At 43.2% G+C, this 24,541-nt stretch overlaps 1 protein-coding gene across 5 annotated transcripts; it reads right to left on the bottom strand.

The window, feature by feature from the left end:
• Nucleotides 1-5,273: 5,273 nt before the first annotated feature.
• kdm5bb (lysine demethylase 5Bb) lies at nucleotides 5,274-23,124 on the bottom strand. Of its 5 annotated transcripts, none has more exons than XM_069704240.1 (28): nucleotides 22,645-23,123; nucleotides 20,926-21,003; nucleotides 20,310-20,432; nucleotides 20,056-20,226; nucleotides 19,502-19,558; nucleotides 18,323-18,478; nucleotides 18,087-18,180; nucleotides 17,554-17,675; nucleotides 16,974-17,180; nucleotides 16,330-16,449; nucleotides 16,082-16,240; nucleotides 15,766-15,947; nucleotides 15,487-15,649; nucleotides 15,256-15,375; nucleotides 14,483-14,677; nucleotides 14,121-14,302; nucleotides 13,844-13,968; nucleotides 12,691-12,841; nucleotides 12,478-12,592; nucleotides 11,554-11,909; nucleotides 10,627-10,765; nucleotides 10,361-10,540; nucleotides 9,247-9,408; nucleotides 8,501-8,986; nucleotides 8,329-8,413; nucleotides 8,031-8,239; nucleotides 7,678-7,944; nucleotides 5,274-6,440 (listed from the first exon to the last, which is right to left on the bottom strand). In XM_069704240.1, exons 1-28 carry the CDS (start codon nucleotides 22,795-22,797, stop codon nucleotides 6,303-6,305), a joined length of 4,695 nt encoding a protein of 1,564 aa, XP_069560341.1. In that variant the 5' UTR covers nucleotides 22,798-23,123; the 3' UTR covers nucleotides 5,274-6,302. The 5 variants fall into 5 exon arrangements, 4 of the variants coding, with proteins under 4 accessions (XP_069560341.1, XP_069560343.1, XP_069560339.1 ...); XM_069704242.1 differs by having other exon boundaries at nucleotides 16,974-17,132; nucleotides 22,645-23,122; XR_011311132.1 differs by lacking the exon at nucleotides 19,502-19,558 and adding an exon at nucleotides 6,637-6,743 and having other exon boundaries at nucleotides 6,368-6,440; nucleotides 22,645-23,124.
• Nucleotides 23,125-24,541: the final 1,417 nt, after the last annotated feature.

The raw sequence follows: 24,541 nt of genomic DNA, 5'->3' as shown, positions 1-24,541 counted from the left end.
AGTCGGGACGGCGCGGTGTGATTGGACGAGGCTCGGCCAATCACAGCGATCCAGGTTAGACGGCACAATTAAAAAAAAAAATTTATTTTTTTATTTTTTTTATTTTTTTTTTTTAAAAAAAACTCCCTTCAAAACACACCGCTTTATTCTCGTCGGTGATCCTCAGCAGGGGGGTTTTGGAGGAGGCAACTTTACCTCTGCTGCTCGAGTAAGTGCAGTACACACAGTAAGAGTACTAATACCACACACTTGACTCATATAGATATATAATGTACTGTATATACTGTGCATTTTATATTTTTTTTACTGCTATTTTATTGCTTTTCTATTATTCTATTCTATTATTTTATTCTATTATTATCTTATTGCTTCTGTATGCTGGGGGATTAATAAAGTAAATACCTACCTACCATACCTACCTAAAAAAAAAAAATACTTCATTACAAGTAGAAATATATTCTTTTCCGCTATCCTCACAAGGTGCGGAGGTACAAGTGAGTATTAATACCAGACACTGACTGTAAAAGTACTCCATTACAGTCTAAAGGTTATCATGGTTCATTAATAATCAACACCAGGGCTGAGGAAGTGGACACCTTTTATAATGCTTGTTTTGTGCAACCAAAAGTCCAAATTTAACAATTGTGGATGACAAATTTAAATAGTTAAAAATATAAAAGCTTGCAATTCCTCACAGTAAAGAAGCTGGAAGTATGCAGTATTTGTTGAAAAAAAAAATGAATCCTTGTTTCACTTTATTTAGTTTGTAGAAATCTTGATTTTTGTAGAGCAGTCAGATAAATGTAAAAAGTCTTCTGAAATATTGTGTAATGTAAAAAAATAAAGTGCCCGGAAAAGAAAATAGTAGTAGTGAAATAATAGTACAAGGGCCTCAAATTTGTAAGTAAATGGTCGACACGACTGGTTTGTTATTACAGTTACTGGCAGAGTGGACTAGTTTTTATTGCGTTGTTTCAGGAAGAATATTCCATTTCATACTGTTATAAAAAAGATGTAGACGTTAAGATACAGCAGAGTGATGTTGTCAGTGTGCACCAGCTGGTTAATAATCCTCACAGCACTGATGTCAACAGGAAACTGGAAGCATGTTTCTTTTATAAAGCTGCTGTGGAGGAGGAGGAGGGACTCACATCTTATAGCCTACTTAAATAAAGGAATCAAAACCACGTTAATCTGAAAACGTCCTCTATCATTGATAAATTCACTTACATCTATTCAACACAACTTTGATACTATTTTCATCCCGCATGTAGTGTGTGAAAGACAGAGAACCACAGACGCCCGGGAAAATACGATTTACAGGAGCTCAGAGAGAACCGTACATTTCATACTAAAATAACAATGATGAGTTTATGTGATACTGAAATGAATGAAACATATTTATTGATTTCTATGTAGAATCAGAGCCACGCCAGGAAAAAAATAAAAAAAAATTAGCCAGCAGAGGAGAAACCTTTATGTCTGTATGAAGATATTCAGATTTTCCCTGTCAACATTGTGGGAAAAGTTTATGTTCCTGTTCATGGAGCTCGGAGTTTACCAGTGCAGCACATTTTAACAAGATAATTCAAAGTATTTCACGTAAAACACGAGAGGCATAAAGACAAAACGTAAAAGCCATATGAGACAAGAGATTTTAAAAAGCATTAAAATAGGAATTCATAGAGTTTGAATTTACAGTGCTGTGTAAGATATAAGTCATTGTTCAATCTAATAAAAGACAAATGGCTAACAGAAAAGTCTTCAGCCTTGATTTAAAAGAAGTGAGAGTTGCAGGCGACCGTCAGTCTTCGTGAGTTTGTTTTTGAGACGTGTGGATCGTAAAAGCTGAACGCTGCTTCTCCAGGTTGAAGTTTTTTGACTTAAAGTGGCACAGCTGCTCTGAGAGCGGATGTTTGGCAGGTGAGTTTTTGAGGAGACGTTTGAAGCCGAATCCAATAACAAATGCTTTGATGTGTATGATACGTAAAGACGTGATCTAAAAGTCCAGGTATGTTCTTGTGTTTCCTCATGTTGAGGTGTTAGATTTGCAAAGACAGGGGGATTCATTACCTCTGATAGCTGCAGTCCTGTTTCTCCATTCAGATAAATGTTATTCGAAGCATCATGTTGGTTCTGTTCCTGTTTTTTTGGGGTTTTTTTTTTAACGTTTGGATGCCGATCACATGATGTCACTCCCTCGTCGCTGGAGGGATCAGCTACATACAACACGTGCGTGTAACACGTGACGTGACCTTTTGGTGCAGACTCACTTTAAGCTGAAATACGCGCAATAAGAACTGTTTCCTTTCCGAGACATATCCTTCTGATAAAGCTGTGCATATTTAACTTTGGACCATACGACAGATTGGTCCTGCCAGGGTTTTATTGGTTTTAGTGCTCAGGGCGTCTGATAATCGACGTATTATTGAGAGTTGAGTCCGTGAAGCCTTTCTGTCTCTTTACTCATCTGAGAGGTTCATATGTAAACAATGCAGCCACTTCAGGGCCTCATGCAGGAAGTACAAAGTATGTATGAGTCATAGTTTTTATCTTTTGACTTCAGGCCTACTTGCACTCAGTTTATTCATGTATCATCTTTTTTTTTTATATATATATATATATATCATGGAGGTGTTGGTCTAGACTGAAACATTGATTGGATTGCTATTCATTTTTTTTTTGGACATTCATGGTATCCAGAGGGTGAATTTTTATATAATTGCTGACTCCTTTCTTCTAGCGTTACCAGCAGGTCAAATTTATTTCAATTCGTCCCATTAAATATATCCAGCATATCAACTTTGATGTATCAGCTTTAAATATGAGCCAAAAAAAAAAAATGGTTTTCAGACAATGAATCCAAATCCTGATCTTTTGGTATTTGAGTGACATTTTGTCTCCGTCAGAATGAACCTAACTTTTCAAATATGCTCCACCGTCTGAGCGACATTATCAATTTGTCCAAATGTGTCACAAAACCTGACAAGGCGAAAGCCAAAGGAAAAGGACCACCTTATGTAGTGGAGCCAGGCCAGGTGAGCCGAGTCTCCATGACAACCCCAAATAAGCTGCCCTGGCGATTGAACCATCAACCTTTGAATGAAGTGGGCAACTTGTTCTACTCTATGGTGGACATGATGAACATTATTCCTGCTAAACATTAATATCACAGCTCAAAGCAGCCGGAGACTCTTGGGCCTGCTCATAATATACTCACAGTTTTCATCTCTTCACTCGACCGGTTAGCTAACATTGTTTTTTTTTTAAATTTCTGTAGGCGTGTCACATTTTTGCTGGATGTTTCCTTTGGTTAATCGTCCACTTTATATTTAGATATTTCATTGTGCCTCTGTGACAAAGGCCCCACATGAAAGAGGCAGGAGACGCCCAGCTGGTGGTCAGGATCCGGCGACTGGACGGATCAGATGAGTTTCTGCACATCTTCCTCATTACACCGGCTAAATATGGATTCGTGTCAGAGAAAGAGGCTGCATGACTTATGACTGCAGATATCATTTGATGCGCTGCATGCTGAGGACGGCGACGCCGGGTTACTCAGACAAAATGTTCCCCGTCTTCATTAAAGCAAACACATTAAAAAGTGATTACCACAGTCATAAACAAAGAAGCAATAAACGACCGGACAAGAATTAGATTTGTCATTAAAGCAGAAAGAAATTAGATGCGGACGGCTCATGTTGTTGTTTCAACTCGGCATTAATCACTTTTGTTACACTAAGTGTGCACTTTGGGGGAAATATTTTCAATTTTGTCTTATCTAACATATTTATTTTTAATTATACATAAAATCAAACACTACTTTATTATTCAGTTTTTAGGGCTGTTGCTGCTCAGTCTTATTGGATTTCAGGGATCTCAGGATGTTACATACTTAAGACTGATTTCTTATTGTAATATTGGGCTTCATGAATGACATTAATTTGACAAACAAACTGCAGATCATCTGAAATAGAAACACATCTTCATTTATTTTCAGTTCAACGAGGTCGAGGTCAAACAGGCACCGGACATGATCAGAAATGTAATACACTCAAATTTGGTTCTAACTCGCTTCATGAGTCGACCAGTTTGCTCACATTTAAAAAAAAAAAAATACTTTTTGGAAAATCCGTCCAATTCATTTGATCGCTGCCTTCATCATGCTGTCTGAACAAAGTCCAACACGTTCTCCCTGTATAGTTTCTCCCTCCACCTTCTCTTGATGTCTGCCAGTCTGCTTTAGTTTGGATAAAAGAAAGGAGGACAGGTCTGACGTAGGAGGACGAGGAGGAGGAGGAGGAGAAACCTGCCAGCAGTTTCCACCTTCAGCCTTTTCAAAAGAGAGAGCAGGTGTTTTATTGCTTTTGTCTTTTTTTTTAACATGCTGCTGGATTTAACGGAGCTTCGTGTGTGTGTGTGTGTGTGTGACAGCTCAGCTTCAGAAATCTATCATTTTATTACCATGAGGAGTAAATCTCTGGCAGGGAGGCCTTTCAATGAGGATAAATCACGGGGTCTGACAGCAGGTTGGAAAGGAACTAAAAAAAAAAAATGTCTCACTTTATTTCTCAGTGGGTTCTTCAGATTCTTTGGGCCTCAAGATTGTTTTTGAATAATCTTCTTTTAATAAACCAAAACAGGGCTGGAGAGTCACCTGCTCTCTGGATTTCCAGCTGCACATTCCTCAACAGATTGTTACACTCACACCTGTCCCTCTGTAAACAAAGCCAGATAGGAACCGAAAAGTAGAATCTTCGATATAAAACTTCTCAAATTATTTCCAGGTTTACAAAGAAATATGACAGATTCTTTATGCAGTCTCAGATTTTTGGACCCTGTTGTATATTTCTGTCATATTTCTTTACTTCATCGCCTATTTCCTTTGGTGTCTACTTTTTTTTTTTTTTTTTTTTTACTGCAGTATTATTAAGTCTTTCATAATCTTCTGAGCATGTTTGTCATATTTTGGCTCCCTCTGCTGGTTTCTGGTTCCATCTTCAGTAAAAACGAATTAAGAGCCGAGTGGCAGAAAGTCAGTGAAACCAAGTAGTATCAATTGTTCAAATATTGACAAAGCTGCACATCGTCACATTTCAGAAGCAGGAGGGAGGAAATATTTAGGAAATAATTTGGTCATTTCAGCTCAACTTGTATTTCCTGTTGGAATGATTATTTTATTGTCCCAACAAATGTAGTGGCGTACAAGGGCAAAGTTTCGATCTAAATATAAAATACCGGTGCAGTCCTTGAGTGAATGTACTTTCCACCACTGTTATTTAGGTGTCTTTATTTGCCAGGACAACATTTGGTCACGGTTAACAACAATAAAATAAAAGTTAAAATGTGCACTTCCATAAAGCATGAATTAAAAATGATCCGAATAAATGTAAAGACGGATATTAAAGTGGTTTGAAATTCACGAGGACATCTTGCGGCTTCTGTCCGGCACGTTCAAGTGAAAGGACGAGACTTCTCCGTAGAACAAAAGGGCTTTATTCCACAATATAAACTCGTAACGTCTTCAGCTACCCCGAGTCCTTCCCCGCCGCCGGTCTGCACGTCAGCAGCGCGTTTGTCCTTCAGCCTGCGACGCTGCGACCCCACCGCTGCGACCCATCCGACCTGTGCAGCTTTCTGTACATCGCTAAAACACAACTCAGCTGAGATCAAGCCATTTAAATCAATTCAGACAAAAGAATTATTGCTCAGATAAATAAAACTATTCTACAAAAAAAAAAAAAAAAAAAAAAGGGAATAATTATATTAAGATGCATGTACTAAACACTGGATTTCAAAGAAAAAGAACCTGTAATAGTCATTTTTTGTGGGGTTGTAGGGGGTGAAAACTTCTGTCCTCTTAGCTCTGGTTTTAACATGCAAGGAGGTTTCAAAGAAGATAATATTAACCTTTAATTAACTCTCTTCACGGGGTTTCATGGTATAAGACTCTTTCGCGCCGATGTAATGGAATCCCATGCAGCACACTTCACGTCCTGTGTTTTTTTTTTTTTTTTCCATTTAGACGACCACAAACCATTTATAAGAAGAACGAAATATATATAATATATATATGTAAAAATACAAAAAAAATAACTAAACATTATAGTTCTGGACAACAAGTCAAAGAGGAGATAGCACCGTTGTTACAAAAGGGTTGGACAGACGGGACCGGGGGACGGGACGGGGGATGGGGGACGGGGGACGGGGGGGGTGAGGAGGAGAACGGGATCAGTGACACATCCAGACTGGAGGCTCCAATAACGGACAGAGGACTCTTCAGAAAAAAAAAACAACTCTCTTCATTTTCTCATGTGTCCGTCGTTCAGTGTACACATGACGCAAATGTAGTCCTCCTTCTCGGCCATCTCCGCGGTGACGCCCACGCACACCTGATGAAACCACTGGTTGCAGCTGCCGTCACACTGGACCCAGTCCACCTGCACGCACACACACACACACACACACACACACACACACACACACACACACACACACACACACACACACACACACACACACACACACACACACAGACACACACAGACAGAGGATCTGAAACTGAGCCTGTAATGCTCACCAGCTGTAAACAGCAAACAAGGGCTTGTTTACACAGCAACGTTATCATAGAGTCACCTTTCTGCTCTGCTGATGAACCCATGTCCAATATTCCCTCCTATCGGCTGCTCAATGCTTCGCTATGTTCGCCGGCTCGTCTCTGACTGTCCGTCTGCTGTTTGGTGCTGAACAGATTGTGCACTCTGAGTTTTTACAGCTTTATTCAGGGATCTTTCTTCCATTACAACGCTTTGATGCTGCATTCAAGTGTTGTTCCCCCCCTCACCCCCCCCCCCCCCACACACCACCTATAAGCCACTGTAGCTTCACTAAAAGCTTTGTTTCGCTAATGTTCGGTGATTGTATTGTTATGGCTGACGGTGCCTTTAAAAAAAAAAATTATAATATCATATAGTCCCCGCTGCTACCACAGCCTCATCCCTAACCTACGTCCTTTAGAAACCAGGGAAAGGGAAACCAGCTGGAAACTACATGATGGCGGTGGCGTGACCGAATCAAAGCAGTTCAATTCTAGGAAAAACTAAAACAGCTCAAAATGTAATAAAATCGCTGCAGAGAGCTGAGAGGAGCAGACGAGTTGGGAGAACAGTTCTCCGTGGGTTCTTCGGTGTGAACGACACCTTTCACATACAGGGTGTCAGGGATCTTTACATAGACTATGTTGATTGCAAGCAATGCTCTGCTGCTTGTGCGTTTCATATTTTCGCGGTAGCTCTCCGAACTGTCCTCTGAAGACTAAATTATTTATGAGTTTATGTTATAAACCAACGATTTGACAAATATGTTTTAGCACGTTGCAGGAAAAGCTGCTGCAGCAGCGTGAACCGGCTCGTCTCAACCTGTCGGTGTCACCTGAGACTCGGCTTGTCAAGTTGACAGTTTTAGAAGCTGAGGCACCATCATCTCCCACAACAGCCCATCAGCTCATAGCAAAGTCAGCTGGTTATATCAGTTACAAACTGTCAGCTGATAATTTTAGGACAGAAGAAAGAAATAATGTATGACGCATGCTTTTTAAAAAAAAATTTTTTTTTATATCTTAGTAGTTTAAGCACTTTACTGACTCCCACTCTCCTCATTTCATGTTTTTTTCCTCACCTCATCTCCCTCTGGCAGCTGACACCTCTCAGCTGGACACACGGCCATCTCCTCGTCCGAGTCGTCGGACTGGGAGAAGTCGGAGCGCGGGGAGGACGAGGTGGAGGCCGGCCTGCGCTGCGGGTTCTTCTTATTCATCTTCTGTCTTTTGTGAGAGGGCTTTTTGTCCTTCGCCCTGCGCTCTGCATCTAAACCGTCCCTCTCCAGATGCCTCTTTGCCTTCTTGTCCGAGCACATCGTGGCGTCCCTCACCCCGTTGGCGCCGTCCTGAAAACAAAACCAGCACAATGAAAGCGATGGTGCAGCAGCTTCGAGGATTTGCACCCGTCCCGTTTGTGGAAAGAGTTGCGTACCTGGTTCATTGGCAGATTTGTTCCCTGAGAGATGAACTGCATGTGTGTGTCACAGTCTGTGGACTCGTCCTGCGGTGGCGACGTGCATCTGTTTGCGTGCTGGCTGCTGGCTCGGTCCAGTAAGATGTGGTAGAGGCTCTGGACCTCCGGCAGAGACACCTGCAGCAGGAGGCCCTCCACCATGAGCTCCTCCAGGTCCTGACTCAAACCTGTCACACGCAAACACACACAGCTTCAAAAAGAATCCTCAGAAATGGACATCAAACCCAGCCGAAGCTCCAATTAAGGCGTCACTGACCCTGCAGCGGTATGCATCTCTGCTCGGTGTAGAAGACGGTCTGAGAATGACTTGTCCTATTCCACTCCGGAGTCAAACAAGGAGCCTGTATCGAAGACATCAAACCCTAAAACTTAACATTTGAAAGTGATTGACGGCGACATAAAAGCGGCACAAGGAGACGGCGGTCGACCTGAGTGTTGTTGTGAGTGTCGTCGCTGCCCGATACCCAGTGGGTGAGTGTGGGAGGGGTTCCCGGTCTCTCCTCTAGTTCCGGCAGGTTACATGCCTCCGAGATCTGCTGCGCTCGGTGCTGCCAGTTAACTGTCCTCTCAACCAGGTAGTGCAGAGCGTCGCCCTCCGGCAGGCGCACCCCGACGCGCCGCAGAGACGCCAGCAGAGAGAGGGCTTTGCTCAAGGGGGGCTTTTCCGACCGCTGGCACTGCGGACAGATCCACGGCTGTGTTTCGCGGGAGTCCGACGGGTCTCTGACGCATACGCTGTGGAAGGCGTCCCTGCAGAGCTCGCACTGCAGCATCGCACCCATGGGCGCCTTCTGACAGAAACACACCCGCAGGTCCATGCAGTCTGCCGTGGGGAGGAGCTTTGACTCGTTTGCTGCCCTGAGATTAGAGAAAGCCTCCATCTCCTGCACCCCCAGCTCCTCCAGAGTCGCCATCTGGCGAATGAAGAACAGGCCGAGTCGGTACACTTCCAGAGAGGCAAAGTTCAGTATTCATTTGTCTGTCATTGTCCTGCGTGAAGATCTGTCCCTCATGCTTTGTCTTTATTCTCCATCTTCAGTCTCTTGTCTCTGTTCTTTAAATATCATTGTAACTCTGTCACCTAAGTGACGTGTCTAATTGTCAAACTTTTCTCTTATTATCTCAGTAAATATTGTCACATATTCCAAACATCCTCTTTGAATACTGTACTTACGGCAGAGGTAGAGTCCTTGGTCTCTGAAAGAGCCTTTTCCACATCACTGACTGTGTTGAGGCTCGGCGTTTTCTTTTTGTTGCTTTTAGGCGATTCTTTCCCTTTCTTGGCCTTCCTCTTTGGAGAACCTACGTTTCCAACTTCACATCTCGGACACAAGACCTGCAATGAACCAAATAACCATGAGACAGCCGGAACAACGGAACCAGAGATTGACTTTGTCATGTCACCGCGCTGCTCCGCTATCGCCACGTTTCTGCGTTTATCTGAACTGCTCATGCCTCTAAAGCATGAAAGTCACTTTTAAATGTATATAAAATGCCTATTTCAATTGGCAAATGACAAGGACTGGCATTATTTTCAATATTGATGGATTTAGTAGTTATTCTTTTGATTGATCAATTCATTTTGTTCATTAAATACCAGAAAATAGTGAAAAATGCATACAGACCCTTTTCAAATGATTTCTTTTTAATTCTAAAATATTCAGTTCACCATCATGTGTGACAAAGTAAAGAATCAAATTCACAAATGAGAAACTACAAATAGAAAATATTTGCTGATAAATGACTAAAATAATTATCAAAAAGGTTGATGCATTTAATGTCGATGACCTAATCATTTAATTAATTAGTTGTTGATCGACTTAGAAGGAATATTCAATGACATATAATTTGTTACTGACTTTCTCTGAACACATACTGTAGAACATTTGTATGCAGCTGTAGTCAGGACACATATACACTCGTTTACATACTTTTCTGTTTCTGTTGTTAGACAACAGAACGAGTCACAAAAAGTGATTTAATTGTGATTCAAACTCTGATTCTGATCCAATCAAGATACAATTTTACTATCATATGCTCATGGCAGAACTAACAGAAGAACAGGTGATGTTAAGAGTGTGGCAGCAGCTGTGTTGCGGGATCTGCTGCACTGACATTTAAAATGAGAACATCAGGTCGTCCTCTCAAAGTACAGACGCAAAGCATCTGTTACCACGATGATGACGCAATCTTAGACACAAAGTGTTAAAAAAAACATCGGAAATGTGGATGAAACATTTCTTGCGGACTTTAAAGTCACGATAACGTCATCATTTGTGGGACTTTACCTCCAGTAAGGTGAGAGTCGAGTCTTTCTGAAGGAAAGTCGTCGCTGCAGATTCTTTCCACTCCTGCACTTCCACCATCAGAGACTCCAGCCGGTCTAAAGGCTCCAGGTGGACCTGGATGGCTTGTCCTCGCAGCACCATGTCAGAGAGGCTGTCCGCCGGCGGGACGCATCCGTTGGCCTGGAATTAAATTATATCGGTGTTAAAAATCTCTCTCTCATCAATTACATCCGCTGATGTTCCACCCGGTCATGACGCGTCCTCACCTGGAGCTCCTCGGCCTCTTGAAGCCACTCGCGGGCTTTTCTGATGGTGTCTTTCAGGAGGAGACAGTTTGGGAGGTGAGCTGTGACGCCGGACGCCTTCTCGGCTGCAGCACTAAGAGTCTCGATGGAGTGTGGTGGTCTGGCGGGCCGTAAAAAAACACAAATGATACACTCAATGTAATAAACCGTGGCACAATATCTGAATAGGCTCCACCTTATCTACCAGATCTATAATCTACCACAAGAACTGTCAGGACATTTTGTTCAGAAGATTTTTAAATATTTATTCTCCAACAAATATTTTCAAAACCCCCCCCCAAAAAAAATATATCCCGAACTCAGAGGTTTTGTAGCAAAACAAATAAAGCCTGCATTCATATTGAAAACCAAGCTTCTTCGTATGGAGTATTACACCCAAATTTCTGCACTAAACTAAAAAAGGATGAAGGAACGTAACACCTTTTAAAATTGAAGTCCTGACTTGCGATTAGTTGATTTGATAATGGAGAGAAGAGAAGCACATTCCTGACAGCCATGCCATTAAAAAGCCTTTGAAAAAGCACTAATGACAGTTAATACTGAACAGCACTGAGTACCAATGGAATGAGGGCAGAACTAAACATGATGCTCACTTTTTGTTGGTCTTGTTGAATATTCTAGCAGCAGCATTTTGCACTAGCTGTAATTAAAACGAAGCAAAATCAGGAGCACTGACGTCATATTACATGATTTAGTTACAATCAGTGCAGATAACCTGGACAGAAAGTCAACGCTAAGAAGCAGAAGAACATCTTAGAAATGATTTGGTTTTGGGTTAAGGTAAGAACAACCTATCTTTCACGTGTTCTTGTGGATGTTTCTGAGGGTTCTTTCCACCCTCTGGCTTGCATGTAAACATCATGGTGGATCAGTCAGTGCTGCGCTCACCTGGCTTTAAGCAGACTGCTCGCCTTGTCCTCCCAGTGCTCCGACACGGTGAGCTGCTCCTGAAGGCGTGCCATGGCTTTCTCCACGGACGGATGAGGCGCCAAACCGACGCCCTGGTCGATGAGCCTCCTCATGGCCTCCAGAGTGAGGGTGGCGGGCTGAGCGCTGGCCTGCTGCACCCCCTCCAGCCACCGAGCCTGCTCCAGCCTCACTCGCAGGCGAAGAAGCTCCGGCAGGTCCACGTCGAAGTCGAAGCTGACGTCCAGCAGGCTCTGGATCTCGGCGACTCTGGGGAACTCATCCGCCAGGACCTTCTCGCTGTGCTGCTGGAAGTCTTCGATGCGATTGAGGAGTTCCTAAAAGAAAGAAGACATCAGTTTCTCCAAGGTCAGTTATTGTTTGACGTTCAGTTTGAGGGAAATCAAGAAAGCTACTTCCTGAACAACTAACAATCTGACGTACTCTACTTCCATCATGGCTGCTGTCACAAGATCCTTTTTAAATAGTAGAGATGTTTTTTTAATACGTTCGAGTATCGTTTTACATTTCGTGACTAACCCTGAACTTTGCAGCAGAGCAGACAGACCATATTGTCGGCATCTTCCAGCCATCTGCAGCTCCAGATTTTTCTTTTCTCATTCTTACTTTCCATTATAAGCAACGCTGCCTTTCTCTCTCTGTATGTCAACATCGTCGAGGAAGCGGGCCCTTATTTGAATGAATTTAAATAATTCAAAACGTCAACGTACAAAACCAACCACGTGTCTACATTGAGTGAGTTAACACGTTAACGACCGGGCAGCTGATCCGTACTATGTGAGCATATAAAGTCACAGGTTCTGGACGATTAAAACATGACACACGAGCTGTAATTAAATTCTACTGGTGTAACAACCCAGGATGCATTTTTCCTGCTCAGCTCACCTTCAACATGGGCGCCTGAGGGAGGCTGCAGGAGAGGTTATACAGCTGCCTCACAAACGAACTCAGCTCCTCCACCGTCAGCTGACTCCGTGACTTCCCACTTCCACACCGATACCTGGAGACAGGAGTCCATGAATGAAGACATCCACCCAACGAAGGCACTGTATTCGTTCGGACAGCGATCTGTTGTCTGATGCAGCGCATAGATGTTACCTGGTCTGCCTCTTGCCGTTCAGCAGCTGCTGAGCCACTGAGGAGCACTTCTCTGCATCCTGTGTGACCAGACGCAGCCGACGCATCAGGTCGTTGTCGGGGAACAGTTGCGTCTCTGATTCGGCGAGAAGGGAGCGAAAGACGGGGAGACCTGAGGAGAGAGGAGCCGGTTAATCACAGACGTTCACGGTTAAAATAACTGAGCAAGTAGTGACTTCCTTATCATCAGATTTGATGTTCATATGACTTTACACAGTAAATCTCTCCGCTTATAATATTAATGACAACTATTCCTAAAGTCATGCAGGTGGAGCTGTAATTCTTAAATGTATTCTTCATTGCTTCCAGTCTATTCATTATTATTGTTATAACACCAATTATTATTTAGTGTTATTAAAATCACAGACATATCACATCTGCACAACATACATAATGCACACATCTGCAGTGGATGCATTAAATTGACCTAAATCTTTATTTTTAAATAGTGCAATGATCTGAAAGCAGTAAAATGATCTTGAACGATCTCCAAAAATGACTCTGGTGACTGTGGAGACAGTTGGAGCGGCACATAAACACACCACCTCTCTGTGTCCCATGTCAGTAGATAATCAGGAAGACCTGCATACCAGTTAGTAAATCAAAATTAGTTAGCTGAGACATAAAGCTGATAACTGGTGGTACTTTAACAACAAGATGTCAGAAAATAAACGGGAAGCTGAGGAGCTGAAACAAGAAGATTGTTAGACCTTCAACAGAATGACTTATTAATTTGAGCCAAAATACACAGAGGAGCAGAGGAGCAGAGGAGCTGAGGATGCTGAGGAGAGCACAGAGAGGAAGAAGGAGTGCTGCCCTGTCAGACAGCAGCTGTTGGTGGCGGAGCCGTCACACATGACAAACTACATGATCCACGACAGCATTTTTGCTGGTATTAATGGAACATTTGGGAACAGCTGATGAAGGAGTCAGAGAGGTGGAGGAAGCTATAAGAGTGACAAACCACTCAGCAGTCTCTTGCAGATGCACAGTAAAGTTGTATCATCTTAAAACACGTATTTTAAGAATCGTTGTATGTTGTATGACCTAAACACGTACAACTCTTGATAGGGACCTTTAATGTTTTGTTTTCTTGCCGGTTCTTGCTGCTTACCTTTCTTCTTCTCCAGTTTGGCCTCCAGAGTCTCGGTCACACAGGAGGCCCACTTATCGTACAGTTCAGCTCGCTGCTTCACTGCAGTCGTCATGGGGAACAGCTCGTCCAGTGTGTATCTGTAACTGCAGCGGCAAACACAACACTGAATTCACGGCTCACACATCGAGATGCTCAAGTCAGGTTCAGGAAAGTTTCCAAAAGGTAAAATATTTCATAACCTACATTTCCTCCGATCACTATTAGCTGCCGCTGACTCAGTTCCAGCGGGACTTACTTCAGTGTGTAGTTGGTGACGGGGCAGGAGCAGAGGTCGGCCATGTGGTGCAGACAGACCAGCACTCCTGGGCTACAGGGACAGGTGACAGCAGACAGGTAGCAGGTGGTCCTGCACTTGGCACACTGCCGCTCGTCGTCCTGGAGGTGGTCGTATTTAGCCTCCTTGCAGTGCAACACACCCTGAAAGTGGGAGACGACAACAAGCGCGTTAAAAGCAAATCCAAGTCAACGACGTGCTTCTTTACTGACGAGGAATTCAACTTCACAACCAATATTTAGAGTATGTGCAGAGTAATGTAATAAAATCAACACATTACGCAGTGTGAAGGTGCGTTAATATGACAACGAGGGCTACTGTACCATCTTCTCCAATTGCTCCCTCAGTTCCTGCTCTTCTCGGACCATCACCGTCATGTCCTTGTGGACGGCTGAGGCCAGGACCACGTTGAGTGTTTGTGCCTTTGATGCCATGTTGCACACCATCTCATCGTGGGAGAACACATTGTACCGGCGCAGCATGCGGTAGTGGTCAACACACTGCCTGCCAAGAGGCATCTGGTGGTAGAGAGAAGGGGGGAAAAAATTACAGCGTTCACAAAAATACCTACTGCAAAGAATTCATGTAAAATTGATCAGAAATAACTTTTAGTCAATCTAGAAGAATCTAGTTCTTTAAGTGGTTCCAGCTTCTCAGATGTGAATATATTTTTTTTATTTGCTCTTATGTGGCATTAAACTGAGCGTGTTCATGTTAGGCTGCTGGCTAAAAGAAGAAATGTGTAAACTTTTGATGGGCTTTTTACATTAACTGACAAAGAACAGAATTGTTTCTTGCAGCCATGCATGAAGTAAAATCTAAAACAAGCAGTGCCAGTCTTTCCCTCTCTCTAGGCCTTTGAAAAACAATGAAAACTCTTTCAACACTGAAGGTAACCTAACTACTGATGCATTAACCAATAATAGCAATTTATACCAGCACATGACAACTACTAAAATAAGCTGGAGTCATTTTTTTGTTTTTTTTTTTTTGCAATAACTTTGTAAAATCATTAACAATTAAAATGGAAGAATGTCTAATAAAATGAGTTTTCTGTGCTACAAACAGCAAAGACGTGTTGTTTAGCGACGCTCACCCAGTCCACCGTGCAGAAGTTAACCGCCTCAGCGAAGTTGAAGCCCTGATTGAAGCCGCTGTGATAAGCTCGGGGAAACGTGATGACAAACTCACCGGCACACTGGTTTGTTCTGTAAATCTGAAACGGACGGACGAAAGAAGATTCAGTACGAGAGATTCTTTTCATTTAAATACCAGCTGTGTGTTGCTGTGGAAAAGAAGTGAGAAGAGCAGCAACGTCGACACGCACCGGGACTCCGTGTGCCATCAGGGTGTTGGGGTTCATGATGGTGACCAGCTGGTGCAGCAGGTCAGGCTGAGAGTCAAACAGCTCTGGGGCCAGTTTCCTCATCACCTCCTCCAGCTGTTCCGCAGCAAAACCAGGAGCTCCGTACCAGGTTTTAGGTTCCCCCCTTGTAGTGAACGCAACACAAGAGTTTACTGACGCCGTTACAGAAATGAGGAGCAACACAAGCCAATGTCGAAGCTTAATACCCGAGCTTCGGCATTAGAAGACTTTTCTTTTTACCAGTGCAGGTAGTTGATGGAGTAGCTCCAGTGATCCTCAATGTGCCAGCAGAAGGAGGAGAAGCACATGCCAACGTAAAGCCACGGCAGCGTCATCCCGCAGATGTCCGCCGTGACGTGAGTCAGCACCGACGGGTTCATCATCGCCAGGTTGTTGAGGTTCCAGCCACATTTCAGGTATTTCTGCAGAAGGAGCGACAAACTCAGATCAATGAAACTGTGCAGCTTAATTTCAGGATGCATTAATGCCATCACATACAGTCCAAACTGACACAACAGGATTTCATAGACACATTTAAGGTTTTGAAAGGACAAACCTCATCAGCTGGGGAAACTTTAAACTTTCCATTCGGAATAGGGAATCCGCTCCCGAACTCCTTGGAGGCGATATCTGCGCCGTACTCGACGGTCACGTCCTCCTCGATGGCTCCGACCAAACGCCAGAACTCTTTCTCCACCAGCTCCGTTGGAACCATCTGAAACAAACAAGTGAGAGACGTTCAACTCCAAAATACTCACAACAAGAGAGACTGACAGATTTATGTTAAAACTTTTTACTACTTACGTGAACCGGCATGTTGAAGTAATCAGATTTGAATGCGTCTGCCATTTGGCCGAACGCACGCAGGGAATAATCTCTGTATGCTTGTTCAAACCCGAAGGCCTCGTGAGGTTTGTTGCATTCCTGTGGGGAAGTGGTTAAATATTATTGTGATAATTATGTTTTGGATCAGCTTAAAACCTGTTAGAGACAGTTCAATAGTTTGTATTTAATGATATCATTATTAATACAGTCTCTCTCTTAAAGGGGACATATGATGCTTTCATGTTTCTCTTTCATTCATGGCTGCTCTGACCACGTTTAGTGATGCAATGTGGATTGTAAATCTATTTCTTTTCTTATTTAGAAAAGGTTCAGGGCAAAGTTTGGGCCAACGCCAAGAGAGAGGACGTCGGTGTTCATTTTCTGGACGGGGTTCAGACCTCGGCATAAAGAGCCAGGAGTTAAAACATACTGTTTCAGTTAGCTCAAAGTGAGCACCTACATAAATAAAGATGGTCGTTTTTTTTGAGCTGCGAATGATGTAAAAAAAAAATATGCCACAGAGCTAAAACACAGACCTGGAAATATGCACGATATATATCCCCTTTAATTCATCAAGAGCCAAACTGGCATCACTTTAATCAAACTCAGCAGTTTCTCCTCACCTGAGCCAGACACTTGGGGCACCTCCAGTCTCCTTTGGGGACGTCATGCAGAGGAGGGATCAGACAGAAAGTGTGGTAGCTGTCGTCACAGCCGTCACACAGTAACAGACGGTCTTCGTCTCCCCCGCTGCCGCACACCAGACACACAACCAGGTCCACCTGGACGACAACAGGAGCAGTTGCCAATGAGACGACTGAAAGAAGCAACTTCGAGATAGACATTTCATAGAATATATTAATTATAAGGCATTTATCACAGTTTATTACATACATAAGGAGATTTGGAGTAAACATATTTGTGGCCTGGTGCCATTTAGCTGAAATGTCAAGTGAAGTTTTGTTATGTGGTATTTTTGCACATCTGTAAACCTCAGAAAGTGGAAACTAATGCCAACCCTGTAATTAATAATAATTATTATTATTATTAAAATGGAAAAAAAAAAAAGGAAATTAGTTTTACAGCATAGTTTTTTTTAAGGAGTTTAAACTGACTCTTCTTTCTCCCTCTAACTCGAAGTAATTTCTCGTCTCATACAACCAATCTCAAACCAAAAAACAGATAAAAGATGTTCCTACTCACTGGACTCGGAGGAACAACCGGAGGGATGAATTTCTTGTAACGTGACTTGATTTTGTCAGCTTCGATTGCTGGTTCCTTACTTTCAACTGGTTCCTGTTTCACTGGAATGGGTATCTCTTTTTCTGCAAGACAACCGGAAACATTACAAACAACATCACAAAGTTCATCACTTACGCTTCTGCCTCTACAGAGACTTTAATTTAACCCCACATTTGCTTTATAACACACAATAATTGAGTTGTAAACAGATATAAGGACAGTGTGTAAATTCTTTTGTATTGTCAGCAGTTATACTCTTACAACTATGTTTTACTATGATGTCATTAATTATCTTGTCATGCAACTGACTCCACTTGTCAGATCCCACAAGAGGAGTTATGCTTGTTTGACATTATAATTATATTATAATGTGTTATAAAACATTCACGAGTCCTTACATAACGCTGATAAATTAAAGTAATACGTGTGAGCCGTAAATGCTGTAAATGTCATCACAGTAACTGTTTTTCCGCTCCGGGATTGTGGAGACTGACCTGGTTCTGGCTTGGCTACAAAAGAACCCATCCTCCGCCTCAGGTTCGGCTTGTTGTCACCTGGCTCGCCCGGTTCAGTCTTCACGCAGACGGCCTACAGAAAAAAGGTGAGAGGTGAAACTCCAGGCGACTTAAAACTATTAAAATCATGACGCAAGTGTGAAAACGTGTTGTGAATAATAAGGTCTGTGCTGCTGCTTTCAGGGCCGTGTTAGTCAGGCGTTTGTTGTTCCCACCTCACACTTCATGCGCTTGGCCCTGCGAGCGGTGGGACAGCTGTCGGGCATCTGGGCCGGCTGCCTCTGAGCCTGGTCCTGCAGCTTGGGCTCCTTGGTGTCCTCGCTCTCCTTGCTTCCCGTGTCGTCCGCCGGCTGGACGGGCTTCTTGACACACTGAGGGAAACAGTGAGCCTGTTAAAACATCTTGATGGCTAATTTAAAAAAAACAAAAAAAGCTCTCGTGGACCTAACTGGAAATACCGGTCCACTCAAACGCAGCAATCGGTAAGATATCAAAGGAACGGCAGATACAGCAGGAAGTCGCAAACACAGAGAGGAGAGATTTAGGAGCTTAAAAACAGGAGTTGTGAGCGTGGCCCAGCATACATGTTAAAAAGGATCTGCATTTATGATTCAGGGTGTAATAAGATAAAAAAAAAAAAAAAAAAGACGGTTACATAAGAGTATCAGCAGCAACCAAATGTAGTTGAAAGACAGGTTTGTACTTATTAGCAATGCTTCAACTTAAACAGACAGTAGACGAAAAGGCCATTAGAAGGATGTGGTTAGTTTCAGTTCGTCCCCTCGAACAAAGAGCGCAGGAACGAGCTAAATCAAAGAGAAGGAGAGCTGAGGCAGCAGCACGCAGGTGATAACCTGCACGTTCCTTTCACTTCTTAGTTCAACTGTTTGCATGAGCAGTTCATTGCGCAGCCAACGCACTTAAAACTGTGCAGAAGTGTTCTCGGCTGCGTGAAAATGTACAATAACTGAATATAAATGAAATGAACTGGAATATAAACGAGCAGATGTACTTGTAAAGACGCAGGTAGCACTTGAGACGGCTACACAGCGCACGCTTTATTTCATTAAATGACATTTCAGCACCAGATTGCCTTTCGTCATAAAGTCTGCGCTGCATAACTGTCAACGAACTCCTGACGCTTCACACGTATTTTTGTTTTCTGTAATTACAGACGGGAAAAAAAAAAAGAGAGAAAAAAAAACCAAAAATCTCGTAAAATACTTTCACATTTGTCCCAATACACCTGCTGAATGCAGATGATGATGCAGAGCTGAGGATAACTTGTCAACATTCATCAAGCTGGATATCGGCACACCGGCCCAGCTGCGGGTAAACATGCATTTTTGTTAATCGTGAGGCCGAGTGGCTTCTCAACCACAACACAAACATACCTCTTCAAGTTCAGGATCAGCCTCCAAACGCATCAGTTTGGAAGCTGCATCTGGTGCCTGAGGCAAGAGAGAGCTTTGGTAATTAAACAATTTAGAGTGACCTGTCCCAGAGGTCACACAGTGCCAATCCAATGACCTTGGATGAGCTCTCTTGCAGCATCTTATGAAATATGAGGGTGCAAATGCCATTACACGACAAGACACCAGATAATGATTCACACTCAGTATATTAGTCAGACAGCATTTACTTAAAAAAAAAAAAAAAAAAATTTTAAAAAAAAAAGGCTAAAAAAGAAGACAGCAACAGATCCCTAAATTAAATGGAACATAAAAGTTATAGTCCAGCACAGGACATGCGTCTCTTAATAATGCCGTTCATTTTAGCTTTACATCTTTTACAGGACTCAAACACGAGTCGTTTAGCCAGATTAATGTGCTCTATTTTTCCATTGTGACATTAAATGAATTGCATTATCAGAGATTTGCTTACAGATGAGCCACACACTCATCGGCAACCAGAGACGCCGTCGCACTGACGCATGCGTCCGACTCACCAGCAGGTTTGCTCCGCTCTGAAACAGATTGAAGGGATAGAGGATTCGCTCATAATGCCCTCGCAGGTGAGAGCCAACAGCTTTGCCAGGAGCGAAGCCCATCTGATGTGCAATCTTGGTCCATCGCCTGTCCCGACAGACGATGTCAAATCCGCCGTCATCTGCCACAAGCTGAAAAGACGAGGAGTTGCGTTAGTGATGCAGGTTGTTTTAACGCCCGTTTAAATGGAGGTCATTTGGAATCAGTAGTCTACCTTATTTAGCCTATATAAATCCAAAATCTTCCTCTCCACATGAGGAATCTTCAGGGGACATCCCTGCAAATCCCAAAATTTGGCAATCTGGTCCAAGAAATTAAGCTTAACTCTTGTCTGCGCCTGAGAAACAAACGTAAACAATGATAACAGTCGGCTACAAATAAATGAAATCAAAGGAAATCAAAGAAGACAAGGAATGTAGGGCATTCAAGTCACACCAAGACAATCACAGAGGAAAATAAATACAAAAAATGATCTGAACGAGCTGATATTTACACAACAACATGCAGTCCTGTGTTCTATTGGTTTAAAAATAATTACATGATTTAATGCGCTTAATTTGGTTATTTTGAGTTTTGATGAAGTAACATTTAAGTCTGATTATTTCCAGCCTAAATGAGCACTTTATCCATTGTTACATAACATTACTACAAGGCTTTAATTGCATTACTCTTCTTTGTTGCATAACTGCTATTATCTATATAGCCTGCATGCGTCTAGTGACTACATGAAGGTAAAAAACAACAACATAGGAGACGATTTCAGAGTTCGGATGCAGAAAGAGAGACTATAGTCAAATGAGTGCTGCTATAATCTGAATAACAAAACTCACCTCCAGTTCATTGAGCCTCTGGATCCGAGGAACAAAGTGAAGTCTGTCAACATCGCAGGCAAACGGAGGCTGCCAATCCTAAGCAGCAGCAAGAACACACACAACGAGGGTCATCATACCACAAAGTCTGAGGTTTACCTGGTTTTAATTCTTGCAGTGACATCTCATGTTATCAAGGCTAATTACTTGTCTTTCAAGAAATTGTCCACTTGTGGCAACTGTGTTGTTGTTTTTTTGAAAGCGTGTGCACAATTCATGGGAGTTTTTTTAATTTTGTTTTATACGTCACCCATTATGGCTCAACTTGTAAGAGGGGGGGGGGGGACAACTGGCGGGTTTATAAACCGATATTAGAAAAGGCAAGACCTGCTTGGTACCGAGTGAACACAGTGTTCCTTTTCACGATGCAACTCATTACAGCAGTCAATAACCGTGTCAATACTACACACAGCATGGCACATACAATGAAAAACACCCTGAGCTACAAAACAGGGGCCCCCCGAGTTCTTGGTTTAAGTGAGTAGCCAACGTCCCCCCACCCCACCACCACCACCACCACCCCTCCCACTGGCACACAAAATGGCCAGATGGAAGACTCACTCACCAGCCCAACTTACCACAAAGCCAACATGGAGGACAACACCCTACAACACAGGCTCATACATGAACAGTGGCTCCTTCTCAACAAACTCTTCATTTGATTAACGTGCACCCAATCTGCAACAACATGGCGGATTTAACCACAACTTCCCCCCCCCCCCAAAAAAAAAAGTCACGACTTGTTATTAAACAATAGTCGTCCTATTTTAATTAAATTGCAGTGTACTTTTTTTTTTTTTGACTCCTCCCTACAATATATATATATATATTTGAAATAGTTCATCCTGGCCTGTGAAATAATAATAATAATAATAATAATAAAAACAACAACAACAACATCCTGGTTTCAGTTGCTAATTAGAAATGGACGGGAAAGTGATGGGAGCTCCACCGGGGCTGCTTTCATGATGCTCCTCAACAAATAATCCACATTTATATAAAAAAAAAAAAAAAAAAAAAAGACAACTTCAGGGCAGGGAGGACATTTTTAGGGACAAACGGGACATAAGAAGCGTTAAGTTTATACCAGTAACACAATCATCGCTTTCATCATCTTCTTACGAAGAAGCCCGAATTGGCTTCCGCATAGTCAAAGCTGCGTGCTACGTTGTGACAGGTTCGCTCGGCTGAGCTCGTTAGCTCGCGTTAGCCTCGCCGGCTAAAAGCGGCTCAATGACCCGGACCGCCGAGGCTTTTTTTTGTGTTGTTGACACACGGCCGGAACCGCGACCGTAATCCCACTTTTTTTTTTTTCCTTCTTCTTTTTTTTATTTATTTAAAGCACACGGACGGTGTTCGTGCGGCCCTTCTCAGCGAGCTGAAAAGTCGACCGAAATAAATAGCCGCCCCCTCCCCAAACAACAAAAAAAAAATGTTAAGAGAGGAGGTAGCTTTAGCGGCGGCAGCACAAAGAATTGAGCACCGCCGTACATCCGCCATGTTGAGCAGTCCCTTTAAATCTCTTCTCTCTCCCCCCCCCCCTCTCCTCCTCCTCCTCCTTCCCCGGCGATCGGTCCCGTCTACGGCCGTTTTTTAAAACGGTCAACTGAAAAGCGGCGTCTCCGTCGTCCTTTTTTTTTTTTTTTTTTTTTTTTCCTTTTTTTTTTTAAGCGTACTCACCGGAGGCGGACGGACTTTGCAAATGCCCGTTTTCTCGGCGATAGGACGGATCTTGTTGATGAAGGCAAAGGGGTCTCTGAATTCTTCCCAGCTCGGCTCGAAGACCGGGCACTCCGGCGGAGGCTCGAACTCGTCCGGCCGAGGCTGGCTCATCGTCTCGGAACGACCCCCGGTCGGGGTTGGTAAAGCCGGACGGGACGGGTCACCGCTTTCGGGACCGACCGGCGCGCTGCTGCGGTTCTCCCGGAGTGAAAATATATATTTTTTTCTCCTCTCTCTCCTGATTTTATTTTCTTATCCCGTGTTATTCACCGTCAGAGTCGGTGGCAGGCAGTCGACATCAACACGAGAGGAGGCAGCTCACACACACACACACACACTCACACACACACACACTCTCTCTCTCTCTCTCACACACACACATACATACACACACATATCCACACACACACACACGCATCCACGCACAGTGAAGAGACTGTTCCAAGGCAGTGAGCACGTCCGCCCGAAAAACTAGACACCTCACGGTTCTTCACGCCTGTGGGATTTCTCAGTTTCTGCAATGTTTGCTGTTTAATCCATTTTTTTTTTTAACCCAGAGCCAAATACTCTTTCTTTAGTTGTGTAATAAAAAAAAAAAAACAAAAAAAAACAGTTGTACATTTTTTTTTTGTATTATTATGAAACACCATTGTGCAAAAAACAAACCACAAGGTTTAATTTGATCTTTTTTTATATATATATATATCTTTTCGTTGTTTGTGACTGTATAATCCTCCTGGAATAGAATATTTATAATCCAATTTTACTGCTGAATTTATGAAAGTGGGAGTTCCTGGTGTCCAAATGTGTAGGTTTCAAATGCATTACGCAACACCAAAAATCAAGACCTGAAACTAATACATTAATAATAAATGAATAAAATAACAGTTATTATACAAATAACTAGATAGTCCTTAACCAAAAACAGCGGAAAGATTAAAAAAAAAAAAAAAAAAAGGCTAGATTTTTAATAATAATTTCCTCAGCTGGGAAGCACACGCTATTATGTAAAATTCTTGAGGTACTTGCACTTCAGTGTTTCTAATACTTTTTAGCTACAAATCAGAGGCACGTGTTTCCCAATGTATTACTTTGCAGGTACATAATTCAACCAGCAAATGAATTCTAATACATAATTATGAATTAAGATAACTTTAATGATCCAAGCTATCAGTTCCACCTTTAAAACCCGGTGTACACTTAAAGCTGGAGTGAGCAGTTTTCTGGAAAAAGAAAGAAACCCATCAGCAGCTCTCCACCCTCCCCTGTCTGTGCTAAGCCCCTCCCACCAGATGAGCAAGGGCATAAACACTAGCTTTATATGCACACGCAACACAAGGCCTGCCCGCCTGCCCTGGGTGACTGACCAGCTGCGCTCCTCCTTGACTCCAGATTGGCGAGGGTCCCTCACCCTGTCTGCTTTCGGCAGTACGCGGTGGAGGAGGGGACTGGTTGGCGTTGGCTCGCCCTGTTCCTCCGGGTTACCCTTCGGCCCTTCGACCTTCGTCACTCTCCCCGTGGCTTCCGTGCGGGCCTCCTGAGGTGCCATGGCGTGCCTCCGCTGCCTTGGCTTCTCGTTGCCCCCATCAGCGCCCACAGACCTCCCCCGGTGGAAGCTGCACCCGGCGGGGACCAGAGTTTGTCCTTGCAAGAGAAAAACAGCCCTTAATCTGGGCCTCGCTCCAGAACGAATGACCCCGTGTCCTCCACGACCTCCGTCTAAGGGACGTCAGCGGCCTGCTCAAAGGCCTGATGGACTGAACGACAAGGTGCGCGTGGGGGGGGCCAGTGACGGGTTCTCCTCCGGGGCATCCCAGTCTTGACCCGCCACCCAGAACCTCAGCATGGTGAAAGC

The sequence above is a fragment of the Brachyistius frenatus genome, unplaced genomic scaffold (assembly GCF_029030835.1).
Source record: "Brachyistius frenatus isolate BFR_SWC_R1_liver_20210118 unplaced genomic scaffold, ASM2903083v1 Contig_50, whole genome shotgun sequence".
Classification (NCBI taxonomy): Eukaryota; Metazoa; Chordata; class Actinopteri; family Embiotocidae; genus Brachyistius; species Brachyistius frenatus.
This window is presented reverse-complemented; position numbering and strand designations above follow the sequence as displayed.

Bases quoted from the DNA above. Each gene is read 5' to 3' on its own strand.
- kdm5bb (XM_069704240.1), bottom strand. From the start codon at position 22,797: ATGAGCCAGCCTCGGCCGGACGAGTTCGAGCCTCCGCCGGAGTGCCCG. The intron at 20,433-20,925 runs GTGAGTTTTGTT...TTTGTTTCTCAG, and splicing joins AGAGGCTCAATGAACTGGAG to GCGCAGACAAGAGTTAAGCT. The intron at 8,414-8,500 runs GTCGACCGCCGT...TCTTCGATACAG, and splicing joins ACACTCACAACAACACTCAG to GCTCCTTGTTTGACTCCGGA.